This window comes from Monopterus albus, unplaced genomic scaffold (assembly GCF_001952655.1).
Source record: "Monopterus albus unplaced genomic scaffold, M_albus_1.0 scaffold122.1, whole genome shotgun sequence".
NCBI classification, from domain to species: Eukaryota; Metazoa; Chordata; class Actinopteri; order Synbranchiformes; family Synbranchidae; genus Monopterus; species Monopterus albus.
This window is the reverse complement of record NW_018128002.1, coordinates 1,323,459-1,346,379: the sequence shown is the minus strand read 5'-3', so window position 1 is coordinate 1,346,379 and position 22,921 is coordinate 1,323,459. Positions and strand designations below refer to the sequence as shown.

At 38.8% G+C, this 22,921-nt stretch overlaps 2 protein-coding genes across 5 annotated transcripts in view; one reads left to right on the top strand and one right to left on the bottom strand.

Annotated features, from left to right (window-relative positions):
• Positions 1-1,122: 1,122 nt before the first annotated feature.
• On the bottom strand, positions 1,123-20,020 carry chaf1a (chromatin assembly factor 1, subunit A (p150)). The gene is given in 16 exon segments (XM_020612255.1): positions 1,123-1,835; positions 2,591-2,678; positions 2,864-3,182; positions 3,467-3,626; positions 5,522-5,771; positions 5,912-6,010; positions 9,266-9,346; positions 10,015-10,183; positions 13,907-14,124; positions 15,133-15,201; positions 16,295-16,351; positions 16,479-16,718; positions 16,868-16,930; positions 17,441-18,036; positions 18,531-18,578; positions 19,716-20,020. Coding segments are annotated over 16 exon segments (2,634 nt in total). The 5' UTR covers positions 19,780-20,020; the 3' UTR covers positions 1,123-1,722.
• A 127-nt stretch (positions 20,021-20,147) lies between these two features.
• The window catches only part of scamp4 (secretory carrier membrane protein 4), a 7,023-nt gene continuing 4,249 nt past the window's right edge, over positions 20,148-22,921 (top strand). Inside the window, exons 1-4 of one of the 4 annotated variants that reach the window (XM_020612251.1) lie at positions 20,148-20,283; positions 21,320-21,354; positions 21,532-21,660; positions 21,785-21,941. In XM_020612251.1, coding sequence (XP_020467907.1) covers positions 20,240-20,283; positions 21,320-21,354; positions 21,532-21,660; positions 21,785-21,941 — 365 coding nt within the window. In that variant the 5' untranslated portion in view covers positions 20,148-20,239. Of the gene's footprint in view, positions 20,284-20,331; positions 20,812-21,319; positions 21,355-21,531; positions 21,661-21,784; positions 21,942-22,921 lie in introns of those variants that run through there. The other 3 variants (XM_020612253.1, XM_020612254.1, XM_020612252.1) reach the window with 3 other exon arrangements.

Genomic DNA, 22,921 nt, shown 5'->3' with positions numbered 1-22,921 from the left:
GTTCAGCCTATCTGCGAGTATTCAGTGGGTGTACATGTTTTACCAGCTTTGTGACATTGACCAGTTGTGATTGTCCAGATGTCATGTTCTGTTGCTTTTTAACCTGCCCACAATAAAGACTGCTTGCACTGTACCCTAACTTTAATAAACAGAATGATTGAGGCAAGTCTGTGCATAAGGGGCAGCTACAGTACTTTACAACACATGACAAATAGACACGACATACTGTGTACACAAGGCTGAATTTCCTATTAAGTTATTTCCACCAAAACATGATAGTGTTGGAACACAATCATTTAAAAAAATATTTATCAATGACAGATATTTTACCGCCAAATTAAACTGCAGTCAATTAACATCTGACACCTTAAATGTGAATGTGATTAAATAATGGATGGCTTTTTAGCTATTTCACAAATGTTTATCAAAGTAACAGGGAGTGAACAGCAGATGCATTACAGCTTGTTTACCAAAGATTAAAATGTGATCTGAATTTTGGGGAAATGAAAACCTAAGTGCCACTTATAAAAGTGAACTGTTTAGATTCTGATTAGCCCAAATTTGAGAACCTTTTTCACACTGAAGAACACAATACTGTAACTCTACAAGTAAGCAGAAACAGTCTCCACCACGAATATTGGTGGTCGGCGCTTTGTGGCATGCAAGTTCTTCTGTGTAGCTGGCCCTGCAACAAAATATGCAAATCCTGGATACAACCTTGTGCAGTAGTTTACAGTCCTGTATTAGCCAAGCATCTTCCAGACATATTTTGATTTATTTTATAGAAACTTCTAGGAGAGAACTATACAATATGGTACCTACAATAAGGGGAAGGATCTATAGTATCTTCCTTATAATTAGTACCAAATAACCAAGTCCTTTTCAGGACACCCCATAGGAAATTACCTACCTGAAATAGTGCTGCCACAATTGTAATGCCCAGATGTGGGGAAAAAAGCCATACTCCAACTGCTGATGAGCAATTTCGTGGACAACATCCCAGTCTTAACCAGAATAGTGTAGTCATTGCTTTAAAGTGTTAATGTGTCGATAGCGTTAGCATCATGCTATCAAAGACACCCAGATAAAGGGGCAAAGAATCAACAGAATATAAAAGTGCAGTACTTTAATTCCATGTTTAATGAATGCATCCTGTTCAAGTAGTCTTAAAAAAAAAATACATTTATAAAACATTGTGACACTGGACCCAACTATGTACAAATCTAGCAACTTCTCCAATGAGTTGTCAGAATTAGAAATAGCAGAATAAATGCACTCATTGAAGTCAAAGATGGACTTCCAGCCTCTCATTTGCCAACTCTAGTTTCTTGTAAATTATATACATTTAAACCACAAGAAATACGATATGAATTCAACGTTTCAAAAAACGTACATAATGCTGTTCTTGATGTCTTGGATGAAACTGGGCATCTTCATTCTGCTCTTCCTCTGTCTGTTCAACCCAATCTGCAGCAGTCCTTACCTGACTGAGACGCCAATGCAAAAATCAGATACATAACTAATGAACACTGGACAAACCTGCCCTCCACAATCAAGTCAGACACACTGATTTTATGCACAACTACGCTTTACAGGCAAGGTGGCTCCCGACTCTTGACAAGCTTGCTGGAAGACTTGATTCTGTCTTCAACACAGCAGAGATCAGAACCAGGTAGGAGAAATTGTGAGTAGCTTGGCTGGGAGAGATAGTCTATCTGGTCCTCAGGCAGTGGCGGGTGTAGGAGCAGCACTGGCCACAGGAAGAACAGCTGTGTCAGAGGGGGTGACATCTATTAGGTTGTCTCCCTCCCTGGAAGAGCTTTCTCTGGTTTGGCCTAGAGGGTGTTATTTAATAAGCTTTCATTAAAAAACAAACAAACAAAAAAAAAAACATCCATTTTACAACTACACCAACAGCTTGCAAGTGTTTCTAAATGAATATTGAACATTGCTAACTGTTTTGTCTTCTATTCAACCAAACAACATGTCAGTTAATGAACTTAAAATGTGCACATGTAAACTTTGTACAGAGCCAGGATAGCCATTTCCCCCCCTTTCCAGTCTATTCTAAGATAGGCTACAGCTACATGAGAGTGGCATTCTGGCTGTTTATCCTTGTACTCTTCATAATGAAGAACCTATGTAATGGGTTTCTCTCTGTTTTGATCCTTACGTGATGCTAAAATCAGCACAGCAGACTGAGATTTGGGAAATGTGCAAGTCAGCTCTGGCTGTGGAGGAGTCTAAGCCCCTTTCTGTGCATGGGTTCTCAGAAATGTTTTCATGCAGCTTTGAGGAATAACTCTCGTTGCCAGAGAGAAAGCCAATGCATCCCTTTACAAAAATTTGGAGTTACTGCTGTTTAACTGTTCAAATGAAACTACGACTACACTATCTTTACCAAAAAAATGTCAACATATTTTGTATGTGTCTGGCTATAGCGGTCTGCGTGACAATATCATCTGCTATCATTTTCAAGTTCAATCACATCTTAAAAATCTTGATAATGCAAAATGTTTGACGGACTGAATCTTTGAGTAAACATTAAAAATAGACAGTGACGGCTTGGAATGCATCCTGTGTAACTCACCACTCTGTGCAGAGATTATAACACAGTCTTCCTCATCATCATCCTCAGTATCAGCATGAAAACCATCAGCCTGGAGGCTTGCTTCCATCTGGCAAGGACAGAGAGGTAAGACCATCTGAGAGGTGATAGGCTACAATAAATTGTGAAATTCATATTTTCATAAGATGATGATGGCAACTGATCAAAGTACACCAAGAACTCAAATGAAGTCCATGAAATATTGCTGGAAAAAAAAAAAGAAAAAGAAAAAGAGGTTTTGTTGAATTTCTCTACCTGCTCAGGATCAGTACATCTCTTCATGAACTTGGTGATCGACATGCTGCCTGTGCTCTTCCTTTTGTTAGATGAAGACAGGGTGGATGATGTCTGAGGTGTAGTGGGAGAGCTTCCCTGAGAGCCTGTGGCTGCCTGGGGTTCTTCACGGGAGTCTTCTCGAGCTCCTGTGGTGAGGTAGGTCCACTGGCAGGGCACTGGCAGAGCTTCCAGTCCAAAACAGGACAGGACCTCTGGATGCACATACCAGCAGCAGCGTCTGTAGGTAGAGCGCTTCTCATAAACAGCACTGGTCCGGATGAGGCGCTTCAGTTGTATTCTGATGAAAGAAAGAGGGAAAGATGCAATTTTAACTGATGTAAAACTCAAAAAATATATTTCTAAATAAGATAAACAGTGGCTTGTTGAAAAATACTTAGATGTTTTACAAAAAGTGTTTTGACATTTTAGGAGATACATTTGTTTGAATACAGGACGATTTATCAAAATTCTGCTAATACTGTGGTTTGGTTTTGGCTAAGACTGTACAACTTCAATAATTTAAATCTATGACTTGAAACAAAAATTGTACATTAACACAAACTGTTTCAAATATTCTTTAACCTGGTGGGAATATTTTCTGCTGGGCTCTGAGGGCTAGACAATGGAGGAAGTGGTGATGAGGAAGATGAGGTCTGCTGACGGCAAAGCTCCTGAAACTCAGTGATGATCACTTTGCTGCTGTTGACATTGCCATGCAGCAAAGGTAGCAGCTGATAAAGTACTGTGAAAAAAAGAATATTAGACAGTTTAAGAATAACTCATTATTAAAGTATTTTGGTACAAACCCCAAACCTTACCAACTACATGAAGTAGTTACTTATAGAAAATGGACCAATCAACATAACATTTACTAACACAGTACTACTTAATGACATATGATATTAGAAGTATACTTAGAATTACTAATTATGTAATGATTCTTAAAATAAATGTTATGATTACTGAACCAGAAAAAGTTAAGAGAACATGCACACAGAAGCAATTATCAGCTACTAATGACATTTCTAGCAGCTGATGGCAAAGCCACTAACACAATTAACACCAGTTTATTTTTGAGTTTTCACAAAAAAATAAAAAAAATTAAAAAAAAGATTTAAGCTATGGTTGGCAATTCTTTTCAGAAGCATTGTTTGTAATATATCTTGAAATTCTCTTCTCATCCCGATGGCAATGAAAACATTAAATACTCTTGACAACTTGAAGGAAAAAAAAATCCACCATCTGTGGCAGCAGTGGGGCTGAAAAAAAGTCTTACCAATAATTTTAGTTATCCCAAACAAACCCACTGAATTGCCTACCTGCCTGTCAACCTATTTCCTACTTAAACGCACTCTGCCTGTGCACTCAATGTGTGAGCCAGGAGTTTCCCACAAGGTATTGCATTTGCAGGTGTTATTGCTCTGCTTTACATAGCTAGCAAGCTATGAGAGAGAACAGAACAGCAGTTTTCATTCACAAATACAAGCCCGTTACAAGCCAGGCCTTCCCCTTTAAGACATATAGCCTTATAGGTTTTTCCAGGATTGCCAACCCTGCCTTTAATATACTATACTTTAGTACAGTACTACAACTTCACTTCCAAAACAGCTCTGTCCTACCAGTGTAGGTCAGTACCTTCTGCTATACGGGATACATGTTGAGATTCCTGTCAATCACTTTGATTAAAGTCTCCTCATACTCTCAAAATAAAAAGTCAGAGATAAAGCTGTTTGCTGTGCAAGGTTTGGCCTGCTTACAAGGCTAACTAAGGCTACATTCACATTACCTGCCAAAGTGACCCAAATCCATCCCCACCCCACCCCCCGCCACTCAGATCTGATTGCTTCATTGATGTGGGGACAAACCAAATTGGATTTTTTTTCAAATCATATCTGGATGACTTGCATACATGGTCAGAGATCAAATTTATAACTACAGTAGTCTCTGCTTACACAACCGCTGCCAAAATGATCTGATTGGAATTCTTTCACTATAGGCCCAGTTATGGCAGAAAGTATGCATTAAATGGGGTTTTCAATGTTAAGTTAAATGGCCATCAGATCCAGAATCTGAAATTTGGTCTGGTGGTAGACACTGGTCAAATTTCAAACAAAAAATTAATTTGATAACTTTTGATGGAATTTTTTTTTTTGCCGATTTTTAAAAATTTTGCCCCATGTTAAAGATGGGAAATTTTGTGATTTTTCATAATTTTTTGACCTTGACCTGTGACCTTTTTCAGCCAAAGTCTAATCACTTCTAGGGACCAATGTCTGTACCAAGTATGCTGATTATCCATTCAACTGTTTGTCTGTAATCCTGCTAACCAACAAACATTCACATGGAACCAAAAACATAACGTCCTTGGCGGAGGTAATCATCATCTAAAGAGAGCCCACTCTACAACATTAATCTATACATCACAGTGAATCACATGAATTGTAAATGGCCTTATAAATGTATAGAGCTTTTCTATGTACTGCAGCACTCTCCCAAGCACTCACACACCCGTGAGATGACTGGGTGCAACTGGGTGTCTTGTTCAAGGACACTTCAACTGAAGGACTGTGGACTGGAGAAGCCGGAAATCAAACCTCCAACCTTCCTTCCTGAGCCACAGCCTTCCCACACACTTACATTGTGTTTCTCTCTGACACTTCTGTGACAGCTCCTCCGGGCCGGGGCTGGTGTCTGTCTTAGGTAAAGGTTCAAACAGACACACAGCATAAGGCTGGAAGAGCTCCAAGCCAGGGCCTTCTCCATCCCAGACACAGCCCCTCACCACTGGCTCCAGCACCTTCATCTTCTTCTTGGTGGACATCAGCTCATCCCATTCCCTTGCCTTCAGTTTCTGACGTAGTTTCTGCTTCTCCAGGTCGCCACCCTCCTAAGAGGTTTCAGATGTATTAGTGGTGGTCCAAAAAGGAAGCACAAACTTTGCCTTATTTTAATGCATACAAACAAAACTGGAGGTTAAGGAGACAGAAATGTACTTAAAAAAAATCAATATTGCAGCTCCTTTTATACCTCTTCTTCTAGAGCCCCTTCATCATCTGAAAGGTAGCCATGAGGGACAAAGAAGCCATCATCATCATCGTCATCTTCAACTCCTTCCTCCTCATCTTCCTGAAAATTGATCAACAGTAAAAATAAAATCTTTACATACCACATTCCTTGTTGTGAAGTCAGAGGCAAATATAAAAACAGCATTTTTTTTCTTGCTCAAGTTCAGAAAGGAAATTTAAGCCTATTTCATTAGTTGCCACGAATACATTAAAAATGACATTCCAACTATTTAAAAAACAAAACAAAAAACAGTGATTTGTTATTTCCCACAAAACCAGTACAGACACTAAGACCAACAATGATTTTCATGTCCTGACTGTAATGCCTGTCAGTCCAGAACCTGGTTTAAGATAATTCATCTGTGCAGTAATCTCCATTAGAGACATTAGCAAAGTCGTGTACCTACTCCACCAGCAGTACATAACGACATGAAAATCTAGCAGAGTAGTGGTGTAAACAGTTCACACTCTTGCCCACTGACTCTCTTCTAAGAGTGATGGCTGTTCTTCTCAGCCTTTAGAGCTCTTTTCTTGAAAAAAGACTGACATTTTTCTGGAGGAAGAAATATGTCACCCAGTGCAGCAGTGTGGCTCACTGGTGTGATTTTAATAGCTTTCAGACAATAATGGAGGTTTACAGCATAACCAAATGAGCTAAAAGAGGCTCTGGATTCACAGACATTATGTGTTAAGTACTGCCCGTTTTAGTCTAAATGGGATATGTGAAAAATTACCAAAACAGAGAAAATCACCAGCCTTATCCTTTAATGATATAATCCTTGATTATTCAGATATTTATTTTCCTTTGTGTTCTGTACTCTTTTGACATGGTACAGATTCTGACAATGTCAATTACACCTGGAGTACAAATCCATACACAAATCACACAGTAAAACCAGTTTTATCTTGTGGTTCTTCATACTTTAAGGGGCCATTTCAATCTCAAAACAAGCCCAAGGCATGCTCATTTCCAGCCATTTAATGTTTAATCTTGGGTACCTCTAGATTAGCTCAGCACCCATCCTAAATCCAAATAGTCTAATTATTTCAGAATAATAAAACCAGAAAACCTCTTCTTAAAAACAAATGGATAGTTCATGAAGGCACACAATTCCTGTTGCTGGTATTGCGTCGAAGGTGTACAGTACAATGAACTTTAATGGCATTAATTGGAATTTCTCCTCCATAGATAGGTAAACAACGGTATATGTACGGATGAAAGAGATGTGTAACACTCTAAACAAAGCAGGTAATTGAGAAACCCCATATTTTAATTGGCATAATGCAGACATAGTGAGTTCTCCAGCCTTACAACAATTCTCTATTGTTACAGAAACTGGGCATTAACAGACAGTCTTTTTTTTTAAACTTACCATTAAGCCCCGCAAAGCACTGGAAACATCACTCCCTTTAAAGTAGCTCCAAGGTCAGTAAATCCAACCAGTGGTCGCTGCCTCTTCCCCCACACAACCACATACAGTCCCAAAGTAGTGAAATTAATTCCAAAAGGTAGCGACAATAACATCATTGATCATTAGAATCTTCTCCTTAACCAGCATCACATGCGGCAGACACACGCAGACACAAGCAGTCAAAACAAGCAGGTACTGTGCTCCGGGGGAATCCAGCACTGATGAGCTGATCATTCACTGCCCCAGGGTGCTAAACTGGCCGGCTGCCTGTAGGTTTCCAGCTACTCCATTCAAGCCACGCTAGACCCGGTCAGGTAAAACAGTGAGTCCCTGTACATGAACACTCCTGGACAGGCAGTAACCGCAGGCCCTGTATTTTTCTCCATATCCTCTGGCCACAGTGCAGGCAGCAGGAGGTAAAAGGGTGCAGTTGAAAAATTCAGCTTTTACAATGGCACTGGTGGATGTCAGGCAAGCTCACGTGAACACACAACTGCCTGGAGATTATGACCATTCAAGGAGCTCCTTAAACTATCACACAATACTTTACTTTTTTTTTTTTTAGAAGAAAAGTCTCCCAAATTAGAGTTTATGAAACTTGTATAAATCGAGTTGCTTCTGCATAGAAATACTAGAACTAGGTCATCTCTAAGATGATAATTCACTGTTGTAACATTGAAGATAAAAAAAAATAAAAAAAAAAAGAAGGAAAAGCATGCCATGGGTCCTTTAATTGACAGCTGGGATTACAGTTGTTTTTGGTGGCCTGTTTTAATTTTAGTATTAGTCTAGTCTTTGTGTGAAGCTGTCATTTTAGTTTTAGTCATGTTCATACTCTTTAGTCTAGTCAAGTTTCAGTCAACTAAAAGTCTGAGCATTTTAGTCTTATTTTAGTCAGAATTATCCATGACTATTTTCATCTATTTTCAAAACTGACGACATTTAGTCTAGTTAATCAATGAAAATTGTATTTTAGTCTCTTTTTAGTAATGCAATTCTATTTAACCCAGTCAATATACTATAAGTACCTAGTAGTATAGAGGAAACCAAAAGCTTATTTTTAGCCAAACCCATTTCAAACAAGGTTATTATATTATTGTTACCTTATAGACTCAAGAATACATCCAACACACATTTTGTGGCCACATTTCTCCCCATCTTTTTCCACAACACATTCCATTTTCTTTTCCACTTCTACGTAATGAAAGATTTTCCAAATGTCGTTTCTTCTTTTTCTCTCAAAGACGAACCCCGGCTGGCTGGCCATCGGCCCCTTTCTCTGTGTCATACTTAACTTTGTTGTCGTCTTCTAAATAATGCCACGAGTGGGGCATAAGGAAGTGACGTCACCTGTGTCTGCGCAGTGCGACCTGATGCGGCCCCGGAAGCGAGACAAGAGGAAACAAATACTGCAAAATAATTATAACGCGACTAAACGAGACAAAATAACATTTCATTTCGTTTTGGTCAATGAAAATGGAGACATTTTAGCATAGTTTTTATTTTGTATTTAGTCTTGTTTTTTTCCCCGTCAACAATATTGCATTGTACATTTAATTATAGTCATCGTCACATGACCAGCATTTACGTTGCGTCGTCTCGTTTTTGTCACGTGATAAAGGTTCGTTGACGACGATATTTAGTCATAATTTTCGTTGACGAAAGCAACATTAGCTGAGATGCACAACATGAGAATCGCATAAGTGAACATTTAATTGCCTTTGTTTTTTTGTTCCATTATCATTTGAAGCAGATGTGAGCAGAGACTACGTTGAGAACTTTTTACTAGTTTTGTTGTGTTTAAGTCAGTTTTAGTCAGCAGTGAAATACCAACAAATTCTCACCATCCTTTTCAGAATATCCATGTTTTCTTAGTCTGTTTTTACCTTCAAATTAAAACTTACGCCTTCACTGTGTGACAGGGACTCTCCTGGTTCCTCTTCCTCCCATTCTTCATCACTGTCCACCTCATAGTCCAACAACTCCTGTGGTGACAGAACAATGCTGTTGGTGTCAAGTTAAGCAAACAAATGCTTCAATCAAGTACTGGATTAAATAAATTCTTAAAACTCATCAAAAAGTATAGCTATGTAATCTGAGGTTTTGGCAGATACAGAAAGCTGTTACATTTACATATATGCCAGTTAAGGCTGCAAAATAAGTGGTTTTGTGAGCATGATTTTGATCCCTCTGCGATCTCAGTCTCACACAACGATGATTCTGCTGTGTTTGCATTAGCAGGGAGATGCCCTGCATCAAACCACACGCTCCCTTTTCCTCATTAAAGTGCATTAAACAATATCAGGAATGAGTTACATCATGTGACGAGCTGCAGGTTGGAAAGAGAAGACCAATTCAAAAACAAATCCAACATATCTGACATTATGAAAGATGTTCTGTACCTTCCTGCAACTATTTTTCAAACACTGTGCTACCTGCCCTGTACTCCTAGTGTCAAATAGCAGTTGAGGCAGAAATAAGTCACTTTGTGGTTATTAGTTAATGCAGCTTAGTGAGGAAAAGGGAGCACATACCTTTATCCAGGGATCTCACTGCTAATGCAAACACAGCAGAATCACTGTCACATGAGGCTGAGATTGCACAGGGATCTAAATCACACACACTAAAAAATGCCTTTGCACACTAGTTTTACCTTGTCTTGTCTGAAGGGGCAGCGAGGTGAGATGTGTGAACTCTTCTTATTCCAGGTACCCCAATAGGCTGGACGGTAGTTTTCATGGAATTGCAGCAATTTCATGGGTCCATAACGTTTTCGGTCTGGCACACCCTCTGGTTTAGGCCCCTTCAATGTTATACACCCCCTGAGGACACAGTACACATGGTAACTATAAAGCTACAAGTGGCTTCATTTTTTTTTTTCCAAATCTATATATGATGTACCACCAAAGCATCTCATTCAGGTATTTAAATTAACAAATGAAATCAAGATCGCACTATAAAGCACAAAGCCTCAAGGTACAAACAATGCAAACTTGTGTGGCTGAGGTTACAACAGCAATGAGTGAACCAAGGTGTAATGGTGAATGTAAAGCTATTTCAGCTTCTATAAAAATGAAAATCTGCAGCTTTCTATGTCCTATGTCATAAAGGCAATGCGTCTTTGGGACAGTTGGACTGATAACCCAATCTGATGATGCTCCCCTGGGTTAAAAGACATTATAAAAAAAAAAACACCTGTTGTTATTTTTGACACTGTAAAAGACAAATCTATAATCAAGAAAATTGTCAAATTAATCCATAATGAAAATGATAATTAGTTGCAGTCCTGCGTGAAAGCAAATATAAAAGCAAAGTAAGCAAATCAGGATGATTACCAGGCATCCAAGCTAACATTTTTCATACTGGCAGCACCGGTGCTGCCAACTGTCAGATATTAACACCAGTGCAAGATTTGATGCCACTGCTATGGTTTTACAATGCAAGAAAGAATATATATTATTTGTAGCTTGTTTTTAATTACCTTACCATCAAATGTGCATATATTTATGATGAAATTAGAAGAGAGAGAAACCTGGCTCATGTGGGTGAGCGAGAAAATCACTGATGGAACCTGTCTCACCTCTTTTGACATAGTGACTTAACACTCTACAGTGGTCCAATCTTCCTCTGTCACTCATCGGCCGAATAGCTACTGTCAAAATGTAAACTCTACCTCAAATTAACTACCTGTTTACAATGCTTCCCACAACACCCACAGATAAATGGTTTAAATCACTTGATTCTATAACTTCACAATTTTATTGGGAAAACAAGAAACCCAAAATCTAAGAATAAGTCACTAGGTGGCCTAGAAGCACCAAATTTCCAATATTACTACTTGGCAAATCAGCTACAGTATTTAGTCAAATGGATTCAGAAGGGCAGCTACAAACAGTGCATGGATAGAATTAGAGCAAAATTACTGCAAAAATAACTCAAATAACTGGAGTTGCAGACCTTCCCTTCCTACCAAACTCTATTAAGTAAATAAATTACTGTAAGAACATCACAATCCTCTCAACTCTGACAGCCTGGTGGAAAGCAAACAAAATCATCACTTGCACCATGTAGATACACTCCAATCTGGCACAACCCTGATTTTCAACTACATAATAACCCTATCTATTTTCCAACATGGCAACACAAAGGAATCACTCACCTGTATATCACCTGTTTGAAAATAACCAGTTCATATCATTTAATACACTGATCCAGAAGTACGGAGTTCAGAGAGAACAGTTCCTCCAGTACAATCAGCTAAAATTCATAATTAAGACAAAGTCACTACAATTGTGTAAAACATTCTATATCTTTTTGTAATGCCACGTATCTGTTGTCTTGTCTCCCATGTTCGGTCCCGTTTTGTTAATGTGTTACTTTGTTTCAATAAAAATAAACAAACAAAAAAAACCACTCTACAGTACATCAGTCATCATATTGATAAAGATGATGACAATATTTTATTTGGATTTAAGTAAAAACAGCTTCTAAGATGTCTACTAATGAACTGGATGGCTCCTTTGTCATTTGTGTACAAGGGATTTATCTGTACCCCATTTTGCTTCTTTATAGAAATTTCTGATCCCTACTTTGTAAAAGGCAGCTCCTCATGACATAAGGGCTCACTGTTCCATTTGTACCGACTGATTGACAGATGTTCTTTACTGGGCTGTCCTAGACAACAACTGTATTTACGTAGGCTCATCAGGAAGAACTCAGCAATATTGTTATACAGTGGCCAGAAAAAGTATGTGAACCTTTTGGAATTTCATGGTTTTCTGCATTAATTTGTCATAAAATGTGATTGGATCTTCATCTAAGTCAAGAGTACCGATGAATATAATGTGCCTAAAATAACACACACAAAAAAACACTGATCTTTCATGTCTTTACTGAAGACACTCATTCAAAATGGTAGTGGAAAAAGTAAGTGAACCCCTGGAATTAATAACTGGTTGACCCCCCCTTGGCAGCAATAACCTCATCCAGGCGCTTCCTGTAGCTGTGGATCAGACCTGCACATCGTTCAGGAGGAATTTTAGCCCATTCTTCCCGTAGAACTGCTTTAGCTCCGTCATATTTTTTGGACATCTCCTGTGTATGGCTCTCTTCAAGTCATTCCATAGTATCTCTATTGGGTTGAGGTCTGGGCTCTGACTTGGCCACTCCAAAAGGTGGATTTTGTTTTTCTGAAGCCATTCTGTTGTGGACTTGCTCCAGTGTTTTGGGTCATTGTCCTGTTGCATCATCCAACTTCTACAGAGTTTCAGCTGACGTACAGACATTTTCACATTATCCTGAAGAATTTTTTGATACACTTGGGAATTCATCTTCCCCTCAATGATTGCAAGCTAGCCAGGCCCTGATGCAGCAAAGCAGGCCCAAATCATAATGTTTCCTCCACCATACTTTACAGTTGGGATGATGTTTTCATGATGATATGCAGTGCCCTTTTCACGCCAGATGTAGTGCTGTGTGTTCTTTCCAAATAGTTCAATCCTAGTGTCAACGTGCTCTTTTGCAAACTTCAGATGTACAGAAATGTTCTTTTTAGTAAGCAGCGGCTTTCTTTGTGGTGTCCTGCCATAGACACCCTGCTTGTTCAGTGTTTTACATACTGTAGACTCATGAACATAGATGTTATCCAGTTCCAATGATGCCTTCAAATCTTTGGCTGTCACTTGAGGTTGTTTCTTTAACTCATTGATGAGTCTTCGTTGTGCTCTTGGAGTCACTTTGACTGGGTGCCCACTTCTTGGTAGAGTAGCCACAGTCCCAAAGTGTCTCCATTTGTAATCATTTGCCTAACTGTAGACTGGTGAATTTTTCAAGTCTTTGAAATAACTTTATAACCCTTTCCAGCTTTATATAAATCAACAATTCTTGATCATAAATCTTCTGAAACCTCTTTTTGGCAAGGCAAGCATATTCTTCTTGTGTGGAGCAAACTCAAAAGGTTTGAGTGGTTTTTATCAGTGAAAGCATCTCTAGTCCACAAGACTCCAGGTATGCCAACACCTAACTCCAATTAGCTTTTTTGAGGTCATTAACTTAAGGATTCACATACTTTTTCTACTAGCACTATGACGTTTTTATGGTTGTTCTCAATAAAGACATGAAAAAAAATTTGTGTTGTTATATTAGGCACATTATATTCATCAGTACTCTTGACTTAGATGAAGATCAGATCACATTTTATGATAAATTAATGCAGAAAACCATGAAATTCCAAAAGGTTCACATACTTTTTCTGGCCACTGTATATGGATTTCCTTGTCTTGCTATAGGGGGTGCTAGAAAATGTCTGTCTATTCTATGAGATGGATGAGTGACAGACATGCGGACAAATCCTGCTATGCCAACATCAGAGCCACTTTGCTTGTTATATATCTAGCATTTCTACAGTGATATTAAGACAATATTTTTTTAACACCTGTTTATTTTGCAGTCACATTTGAAAAAGGTCATTCACACCTTATAGAAATTTGGTCACAAGATCAAACAATCACTCAGTCTAGAGCCCTGATTACTATTTCCTGCCTCACCTGAGTGAGTCCTTCTGTCTGGGTTTGGTGGGTCCTGACCGACGGGGCTTTTGGCCAATCCAGTCTTTCAGTCCATTCAGGTTATCAGCAGGGTTTAACAAATACCGGTACAGCTCCTCCAGAACAGAGTCCTCACAGTGAACCCGACACAGTGGTGCCAAAGACATGTTTTCTTTTATCTCAAATGGAGCAAATTTCCCACATGCAGCTGCAAGTGTCTGAAACAGCAAAGAGACAATACAAGCTGCAGTTATATTATTTGCAGGGGTGGGAGTAAATCACACATGTGCAAGTGACAATCAAGTCTCAAGCCTTTACCTTCAAGACCCAGGCAAGTCCCAAGCTACTGTGGTGAAAATCAAGCAAATCGAGCCCCTACTCTAGGTCAAGCGAGTCACAAGTCATACAAAATTCTGATGATCTGATAACGTTAAGGGAACATCATGGATTTAAGTGAAACATTCACAAACCTTTCTATGGTTATTAACTGTGCATTCATAGGCTATAAACACTTAGCTATTAAAATAAAAAGATATGCCTTTCATTGCTGTCAGAAACTCTTCTCAATAAAAGGCATAATCAATTCAAAGCCAAGTCTAACAACTTTCCTTTGTTTGACCAGCAAATAAGTTAGCTAACGTTTGCTGAAAAGACACATTCATGTACTTAGCTTTGTGAGTTTTTGTAGTTACAGATGAAGTTGGATGTTGCGGTGATCGTTCCGCTGAGTTTTGTACTGCAGATTTTGCAGACCGCTGTTCTCTTCTTACTATTGTCATTGACAAAATAATCCTTGAATCCAAATTATTATTATTTTTGGACTAGTCCCCTCCATGATAGCTACATCCTGTGACCCGTGTTGCTCTCTGCTGGTCTGCTGTATTTTGGTAGGTTGTCAGGTTTGTGTACATCGCACTAAAAATCATCCAAATGTTTCAAAAGTAAAGCGCAACTTTTCAATATCTAGAAAAATGCTAATATTTAATTTTAAAAGGTGAAGTAACATCAAGTTATCTGTCTCAAGGCTAAGTCAAGTCTTAAGTCATGAACACCAAGTCAAAGTCAATTCGAGCATTTTGCCAGTTTCAGTCAAGCAAGTCTGAAGTCCTCAAATTTGTCTGATTTGAGTCAAGTCCCCCAACTCTGATTATATGTACATCAGGTAACAACAACAAAAATTTAAATGAAACCAATTTTTGGTGTTATAAAGTAAGAGTTCTACTAACCTTTGGAGCCTGTTGGAGCTTTGGTTTCTGTAGAAACCTTGTAATTTCTGCTTTCTCAGCTTTGAGACGCTGTAAACAGACATACTGGTCAACAGGTCATTCAGTAAAATAGTGCAATACAGACCTCCTGAATTGAGGGGCAAGAGATTAAAATTGCCAGTTTTGACACCACACCCAAAATGAGAAACTCAGAAAGTGAGAGCGTAGAGAGTCTTGAGCTTGATTTATAGTTCTGCTTTACGGCCTATGCTGTGGGCTACACAAGTGACTTACGCCATCGTGAACATTTATACTTGTGCGCAGTCATCGTCGCTCTGCAATTACACCACCAAAATATTAGCTGGCATTAGGGTTTTTATGCCACTGTGTTGTGTTTCTTCACCACTTACTAACAATGGTGATATTGGAGTTAAAACTAACAGCAGTTACTTTTAATGAAATTATGTGCAACACAGATAAGCCACTGAGAGACATGAACGAGGAAATGCAATACAACCAATAAAAGTTGGTGAGGTCTGTGTCGCCACAACGTGTAGTTACATTTCTGGAGAGGTGTCATGTTAATGTGTAGCGTATGAGGCTAAGCATGACCTACATCATACCTACAAAGTAGATTCAATTCAGAATCATAAGGTTTACTCAGCTAACTAAGTGAAAAGCTGTGCTACTGCTAATGTAGCTGCCTCTGGCTAGGTATGAAAAAAATGCTACTTTGTTACGAAACTTATACACAATCCCAAGTCTGCAACAACAGGCTCCTCTCCGTCCCATTGAGAATCAGACTCAGGTTCATATATCTCTGTATACTGTCTTGTGTTTCCAGCTGCAGCTATTATTATGCAATGTAAAGCATTATTTATTAGTTTATATTCTGATTGGCCTTTGTTAAAAATGAATTATCACCTCCAGCCAATCAGAGTAAGTGCTCATGAATAACGTAAATTTCATGCTATACCTTCTGAAACAGCCTGTTAGAGGACAAAGGGGAATGTTTGTAAAGACAGAAATCTAAACAACTTTGGGTGAAAAAAATGGCATCAGATAGTTTTAAAATACACCAAACATTTTAAAAAGTGGGTTAAAATGGTGATAATACCAACTCTAACAAATGTGGAGCAAAAAATATTTAAGCATATTCCAACACATTTCAGGACAAACTTACATCCTTCTCTTCTTTCAACCGTTTCTCTTCTTCCTTCACTCGTTTCTCCTCTTCTTTCTTTTGTTTCTCTTGAAGCTTGGCCCTAAGGCAAGTATTTAGGGCATTTAACACAAGTTTTATCACATTTTTGAATAAACACTTATTTAAGGCACTGAAAACATGTCAAACATGAACTTTGCATCACTCACTCTATCTTTGATTTCCGTAGCTCCTCTTTTGCTTTTAACCTTTCTGCCTTTTCCTTCTCTTTTTTCTCTCGTTTCTCACGCTCATCTTTTTCTTTTTGCTCACGCTTTTCCCTTTTACACTCCTCCTTTAGTTTGCGAACCTCTTCTTTCTTTTTCTCTTTTGCAGCCTTTGCTTCTTCCTTTTGGCGTTCTTTCTCCTGTTGCAGACGAAACCTCTCCTCTTGTTCTTGTAAACTCTACAATTTAAAAAGTCACATTTTATTTTAGTTTTAATAATAAATCATAAAAATATGACACAAAAATCAAGTTTTGTTTGAGGCCATCTTTTAAACTCACAACTGGGGCAATCAATCCCTGCTTGCTGCTTATACTTCAGAAACCTCACCTTCAATGAGCGTCTTTTGATCTTTTTCTGATCTGCTGGTATCTTGAGGGTGGTCTCTGGCTCCTGTGGTGAGAGGGGAGAAAACATCTGATAACCTGCCTGACATCCAACCCACTGAATATTTTATTTGACAGATTTAAACTTGAACAAATAATTAATATTGATACTGTTCTATATTTAAGAAATTTTGATTAGCACAATACTATGGGTGTGTTAAAATCATATTTATAAATATCTACAATACATCTGAAAGCACTGACAAACACCCTCAAATCAATGTCACAGTATTAACAGAGGTATTTGCACAATTTAACAAGTATTTGATTTTGTCAATACAGCAGATACCTGATGTAAGATATGACCCGGAGGGAAAATATCTTTTTTTGGTCAAATTGTATTTCCTGTACTTTGTAATAAACAATTTTCTTTTTGTGTGTGATACATTTCCAATAATGCACTACTACAAACTCTTAGGAACACTATTTAATTCACACTGTGTGACATTACACTTGTTAATATTAAACAGCCATTGGCAGGATTAAACAAAAGGTAAGCAATGGGATATATACATACTGTTGGTGTATTAGTGGGTGTAGGGTCATCAGTCTTGGACTTCTCTGGTGAGCTTTCAGACATTGAGCTGACTGATGAAACTGACAGCATGGACTTATTTCCCAAACTGGAAACAATTCCTGATTCATTCTGCTCCTCTGGCTCACTGTCACAATCCTGTGTTGTGTCAAGCTGTGAGCTAGATTCAGTCTCATTCCCATCTTTTTCATCCACCTCTTCTAAAGTGTGTGTTTTAGGACTGTGATCAACATTGCTGGATTTCTCAGAGGAGGCACATTTGTCTTTGCCCTGATACTTGTCTTTTGTTAGTAAGCTAGGAGAGGCAGAAGCATGTGACACAAGGCACTTTACAGAAGATGAGGTGTTGTCCTCAGTCAGATCTATAACCACATTTTCATCAAAGGCTGCAGAGTGTCTACTGCTCAGGAAGCCATCAAGGGGCCCACGACCATTAACCAAGGGTGGTCCTTTATGCACCAGGAGTGAAGAGGACACATCCTCCCTATCTGTAGGTTCAGGGCAGGCATGTGCACAGGGGCGTTTAGGTGGCTGGTTCTCTTTTGGTTCAGGGTTTAGGCGCTTGAATGGGAGACGGGCTACAAAAGGAATAAAGCAACAAAAAACCTTAGTTACCATTATGGTTGCTGTGTTGTATCTGTCGGCATGATGTAGATTAGGTAATCAAGCTATCACAAAGATGTTAATCAAAATGTTGTCAGAGAGCAACAAAAATGTTTTAGAGGTTTATCTAATATTATATTCATATAATATATCTAGCATGAATAAATTTTAACCTCTGATGATCTTTTGTGTATTAGCCTAGTAGGCTTGATAGTTGTGCTAATATGTAAAAATATCACTAAACAAAACAGAGCATTGTTCACATATATGCAAAAGTGGAGAATAATCAAAGGGACCAAAGAATACAAAAAAGCAGTAATCATTAATAGGCAGTGTAAAGTAAGATGTGATTAGATATGGGCAGTATTTAAAATAATTACCAATCCTACAGGCTGGATCATCAGTGGCATTTGAAAATAACTTTGAGTAGTGTCATACATTCTTGAAAAAAATTCAGCTTTGAATTTACCTTGTATAAGTTTCTTGTTGCCATTATTACTTGACTTACAGTCCATGCCTGAGATTAGAAAACAAACAGATATTAGTAACAGTGACAGTTTTGATAAATGGCTGGCTATCACTGACAACCACTGTAAATAAAGCTTTCAGCAAATAACTTTCATCTACTACACATTTGCCACATTAATAACTACACACAGTCACTTTGTTACAGCAATGTAACCACACCCCAGTGTAGCTAATGCACACTAAACTCTACCGAATAGCTAAAACGCCCCGAGAGTATTGAATATCACATTAGTTTGCAACGTCGGTGTGCTTACGCTGTAGTTATACGATTAATGTAATGGTTGTGTTTTGTTTGCTCTCCCGCCAACTGGTTTGTCAGTCGGTGCTTTAGGCCCGGTCGAGTAATAAGAGAACGCTCCTTAGGACTTCAAGCAAAGGATGCCCGCCGGGTCACAATAACCTTGTGAAAACATAGCACAACTACGACGAATGGTTACGTTATTAAGCATTACAACCACAAAACCATGAATGTGTGAAAAACACAAGCCAACCAGCTAACAACCAGCTTTCATGTTTGGTGCTAACGTTGACCATTTCATGCGCAGTAATGTGCTAGCTTGTCTGCTAATCTAACACAACTAGCAACTTGTTAGACACTCAGGAATAGTTGAGCTAGCAAAGCAATACTAAAAGAGCAAGTCGTGTAGCCAGGTTTGGTAATACATTAAAGACGTTCATAGTCAAGATAACAAGCTTGTGGATGGTACACATAGACTTAGTTAGGATGAGGCCAAATTTTCTTTGACACCGTTTCTTATCTGACATTTAGCATTAAGTTTCCCCATTAGCCTTAACGTAGGTCAGGTTTTCTTGTTAACATTAGCAATGCCGCTAGGTAACAAATTAGCTAGCTATACACGGCTAGTTTTAATATTTGAAATGTTAGCTAGTGGGAAAATTAACAATTACCTGGTAACAATGACAATAGCTAAAGTAAACTAGGGTCTTTAGGAAATAGAGGATGCCAGCTATAACTGAACGCTGACCAAACGTTACTAGGGTTGTCATCTTACTGTGCTCGCTAAACTGCAAACAAACCTACACCCCACCTACACTGTAACAGTAAATATTTTCTCAAGTTTTTAAGGAGCAACTGCAAGCTTGCTAGACATGACATTAGCATTACCTCTTCTGCTAGGAACTGATGCTACCAAATGTGCGTCCGCAAGTGGGTTTTCCGCCGCCAACATCCCAGCCACTGAGCCGGGGCCCCGCTTGTTGGCAATATTCTCGGGCAAAACTACTTCAAAACAACAACACTGATGGCGTACAATATCAAGAACGCTCTCGGTAGTGAATCGCGTTTTATACTGCTATTAAAACGAAATATATTGGTAAATTGTTTTATATAAATATAACGTATTGTCCTTCCGCATACTGCCTTGGTTAGTTTACTCCGCTGCCTCTCTCGCGGCCCCGTCAGAATTGGCGGGAGCGTGTCACGTGTAATAATAACTTTCACCGATTGGTCAGGCTCAAATAACTGCTAACCAGTTGAGACGTTTGGTTTGAGCAAATGCATGATGGGAACGCCTTCTGATATAAACAAAAAGGCTTTTCACAGGGTACGCCCTTTCTCTGATGTTTCAAGCTTTGTGATTGGCAGCGGACTTTGACTTGCAGAGGGTTGTCATGTTGTTGCAGACTTAAATGATAGAAAAGAGCTGGACTTCGAGTGAAGTGAGATATGCCAGGCTGGTGCTGTGTATTGTCTGTTATATATTTTTTTTTTAAATGTTGCTTTGATATATTTTGGAAGACAAAAACATATTTGTCACTCACTCTCACCACATACAGTTTTGTTGCTATCAGTGAGAAAGTTGTCAAATGTGTACGAAAATTACAAAAAGGTCTACTCTGAATAAAGCCACCAAGGGTTTCGCCTCACTCCAAGATGCTAAGGGCATGTTCTACAGTGTTTTCAGAGTCAGCCGAATTATCCTAGACTGATATTGTTGAGTGTGATGTAGGGCGGAATTATGTGAACTCGTGTCATGTGGAGTCAGGCGTTTTCCGCTAACTGCTCATTTGAATCCCGGGAATTGTAGTTCCCCTGCCCTCAAGAGTGTTGATTTTAAACAGTTCGGAACTACAAGCGCTAAGGTGCAGCGCAGCCACAGTGCGTTAGACGGGGGTGTCAAGAGAAGCTCATCCTCGTTCCTGAATAATTCCCAGGTTTCTGCATTTGTTAATGGAGACGTAAGGCGGTGAACGTTATCTCGGTAATTCTAACATATTTACATTATGCTTTACGAAAACTTGTTAGCTGATACAGGCTAACAGTTTGTACATCCCGTGTCAGCTGCTAAACAGTTAACGCTATTCAAATGAAGCAACAGTGTTAGATAAGGAGACTAACAGGCTTGACTACGCGTATTAGCTACTTTCTCCTGTCTAATATCAGACATAAAGTTAACATAGGCGTAGTTATAGCGAAAACGGGCACATTTAATCTATTTGTAATAAAACTGTTTAACAGTTTGATCAAATTTGGAAATTTGATTAAACAGAGCCACAGAAAAGATAAAAAAATATGAGTACACTAATTTAGAGTGTTTCTTCTCGCCCGCTACTTTAACTGGCTGAAGCTAAAAAAAATAACTTTGCATGTAAATTGTGATCATTACTGACAATGCTCTTTAGTCGTGAATCAAGTAAAAACAAGCTATAAGAAGTATTATATACAGTATTTTTTAATATCTCATTATGTGACGTTATATTCTTATCCAGGAAAGAAAAGGGATTTGGGGATTTCAAAATGGCAGGTTTGTCAGATATCTATCTATCTATCTATCTATCTATATCTCTCTCTCCCTCCCTCATCCATTCCACTTTTCCACATTTCCCACTCCTCTCCAGTGTATCCAGTCATGGTGTAAAATATTCATAGTTTTAATTTTAGCACATTACTTTTTTGATTACACTCTCACTCCCTCTTTCAGTGCCATTGAATAACTTTCCACCCCTGCCTCAATTTCTGAGAATAAAGCCATGCTTTTATCAGAACATTGAGGAGGAAATTCCAGCACCACACCAGCAGTTGGTGCGCAGAGTCTACAAGCTTTGGATGAGTATGTGTTTTCATATACATTTGTGTTTGTCATTTTTTGAAAACGGATGCACTTTATTTAACAAAAAATAATCATTGCTGTTTTTCTCTCCTCCCCACATCTCCTGTCCCTCTCGTCTCGGCAGTGTATTCTGGCACGCTGTGCATAAATGTGATCGCCTGTATTGCTTGGTGGGCTGGTGGGGGAAGTGCCACAAACTTTGGATTTTCTTTGCTCTGGCTCATCCTCTTCAGCCCCTGTGGTTATGTCTGCTGGTTCAGACCACTCTACAAAGCTTTCAGGTTAGTCATCATGATAAATCTCACAACCCAGAATTATTTCTGAACTTCTGTTTATTTGAGGTGCATATCACCTAAAGACTCTCTGCACACTTGACAAATTAAAATATTCAAAGTGCTAAAGTTGGTAACTGGACTTGTTTGAGTTTTCTTGAAGATGTTTTACCCCTCACCTGAGAAGCTTCCTCAGTTTTGACTGACTGGTGAACTGCGCAGTAAGCCTTCGTCTCTGACATCTGGTTGGCTGCCATAATCTTGTGACACAGAAGACCATCTAAAATACGCTCGGGCTGGTTTTCACACATAAATTCAATACTTAAAACTCTCAGAAGTGAAAACAATTGCACGTTTTTTATTATCACAGTGGTATCGCGATACTTAAAAAAGTATCGACTTCAAAATATCAACCAACAGGTATCAAAGTAGCGATAAGCCCATCCCTTATTTAACCCTTAACATTAACACTTTGAGGGCTATTGAAGTCGCATGTGGGTTGTTTATCCTCCAGGACTTTAAGTTATGGTCACATGAGTCAAGGTGTGACTATCAACTCACATGATGGCTGGGTGGGACAATGACCATAGACTATATATACAGTCAGGTCCATAAATATTGGGACATCGACACAATTCTAACATTTTTGGCTCTATACACCACCACAATGGATTTGAAATGAAACGAACAAGATGTGCTTTAACTGCAGACTGTCAGCTTTAATTTGAGGGTATTTACATCCAAATCAGGTGAACGGTGTAGGAATTACAACAGTTAAGGGACCAAAAGTAATGGGACAGTTGGCTTCTCAGCTGTTCCATGGCCAGGTGTGTGTTATTCCCTCATGCCCATTACAATGAGCAGATAAAAGGTCCAGAGTTCATTTCAAGTGTGCTATTTGCATTTGGAATCTGTTGCTGTCAACTCTCAAGATGAGATCCAAAGAGCTGTCACTATCAGTGAAGCAAGCCATCATTAGGCTGAAAAAA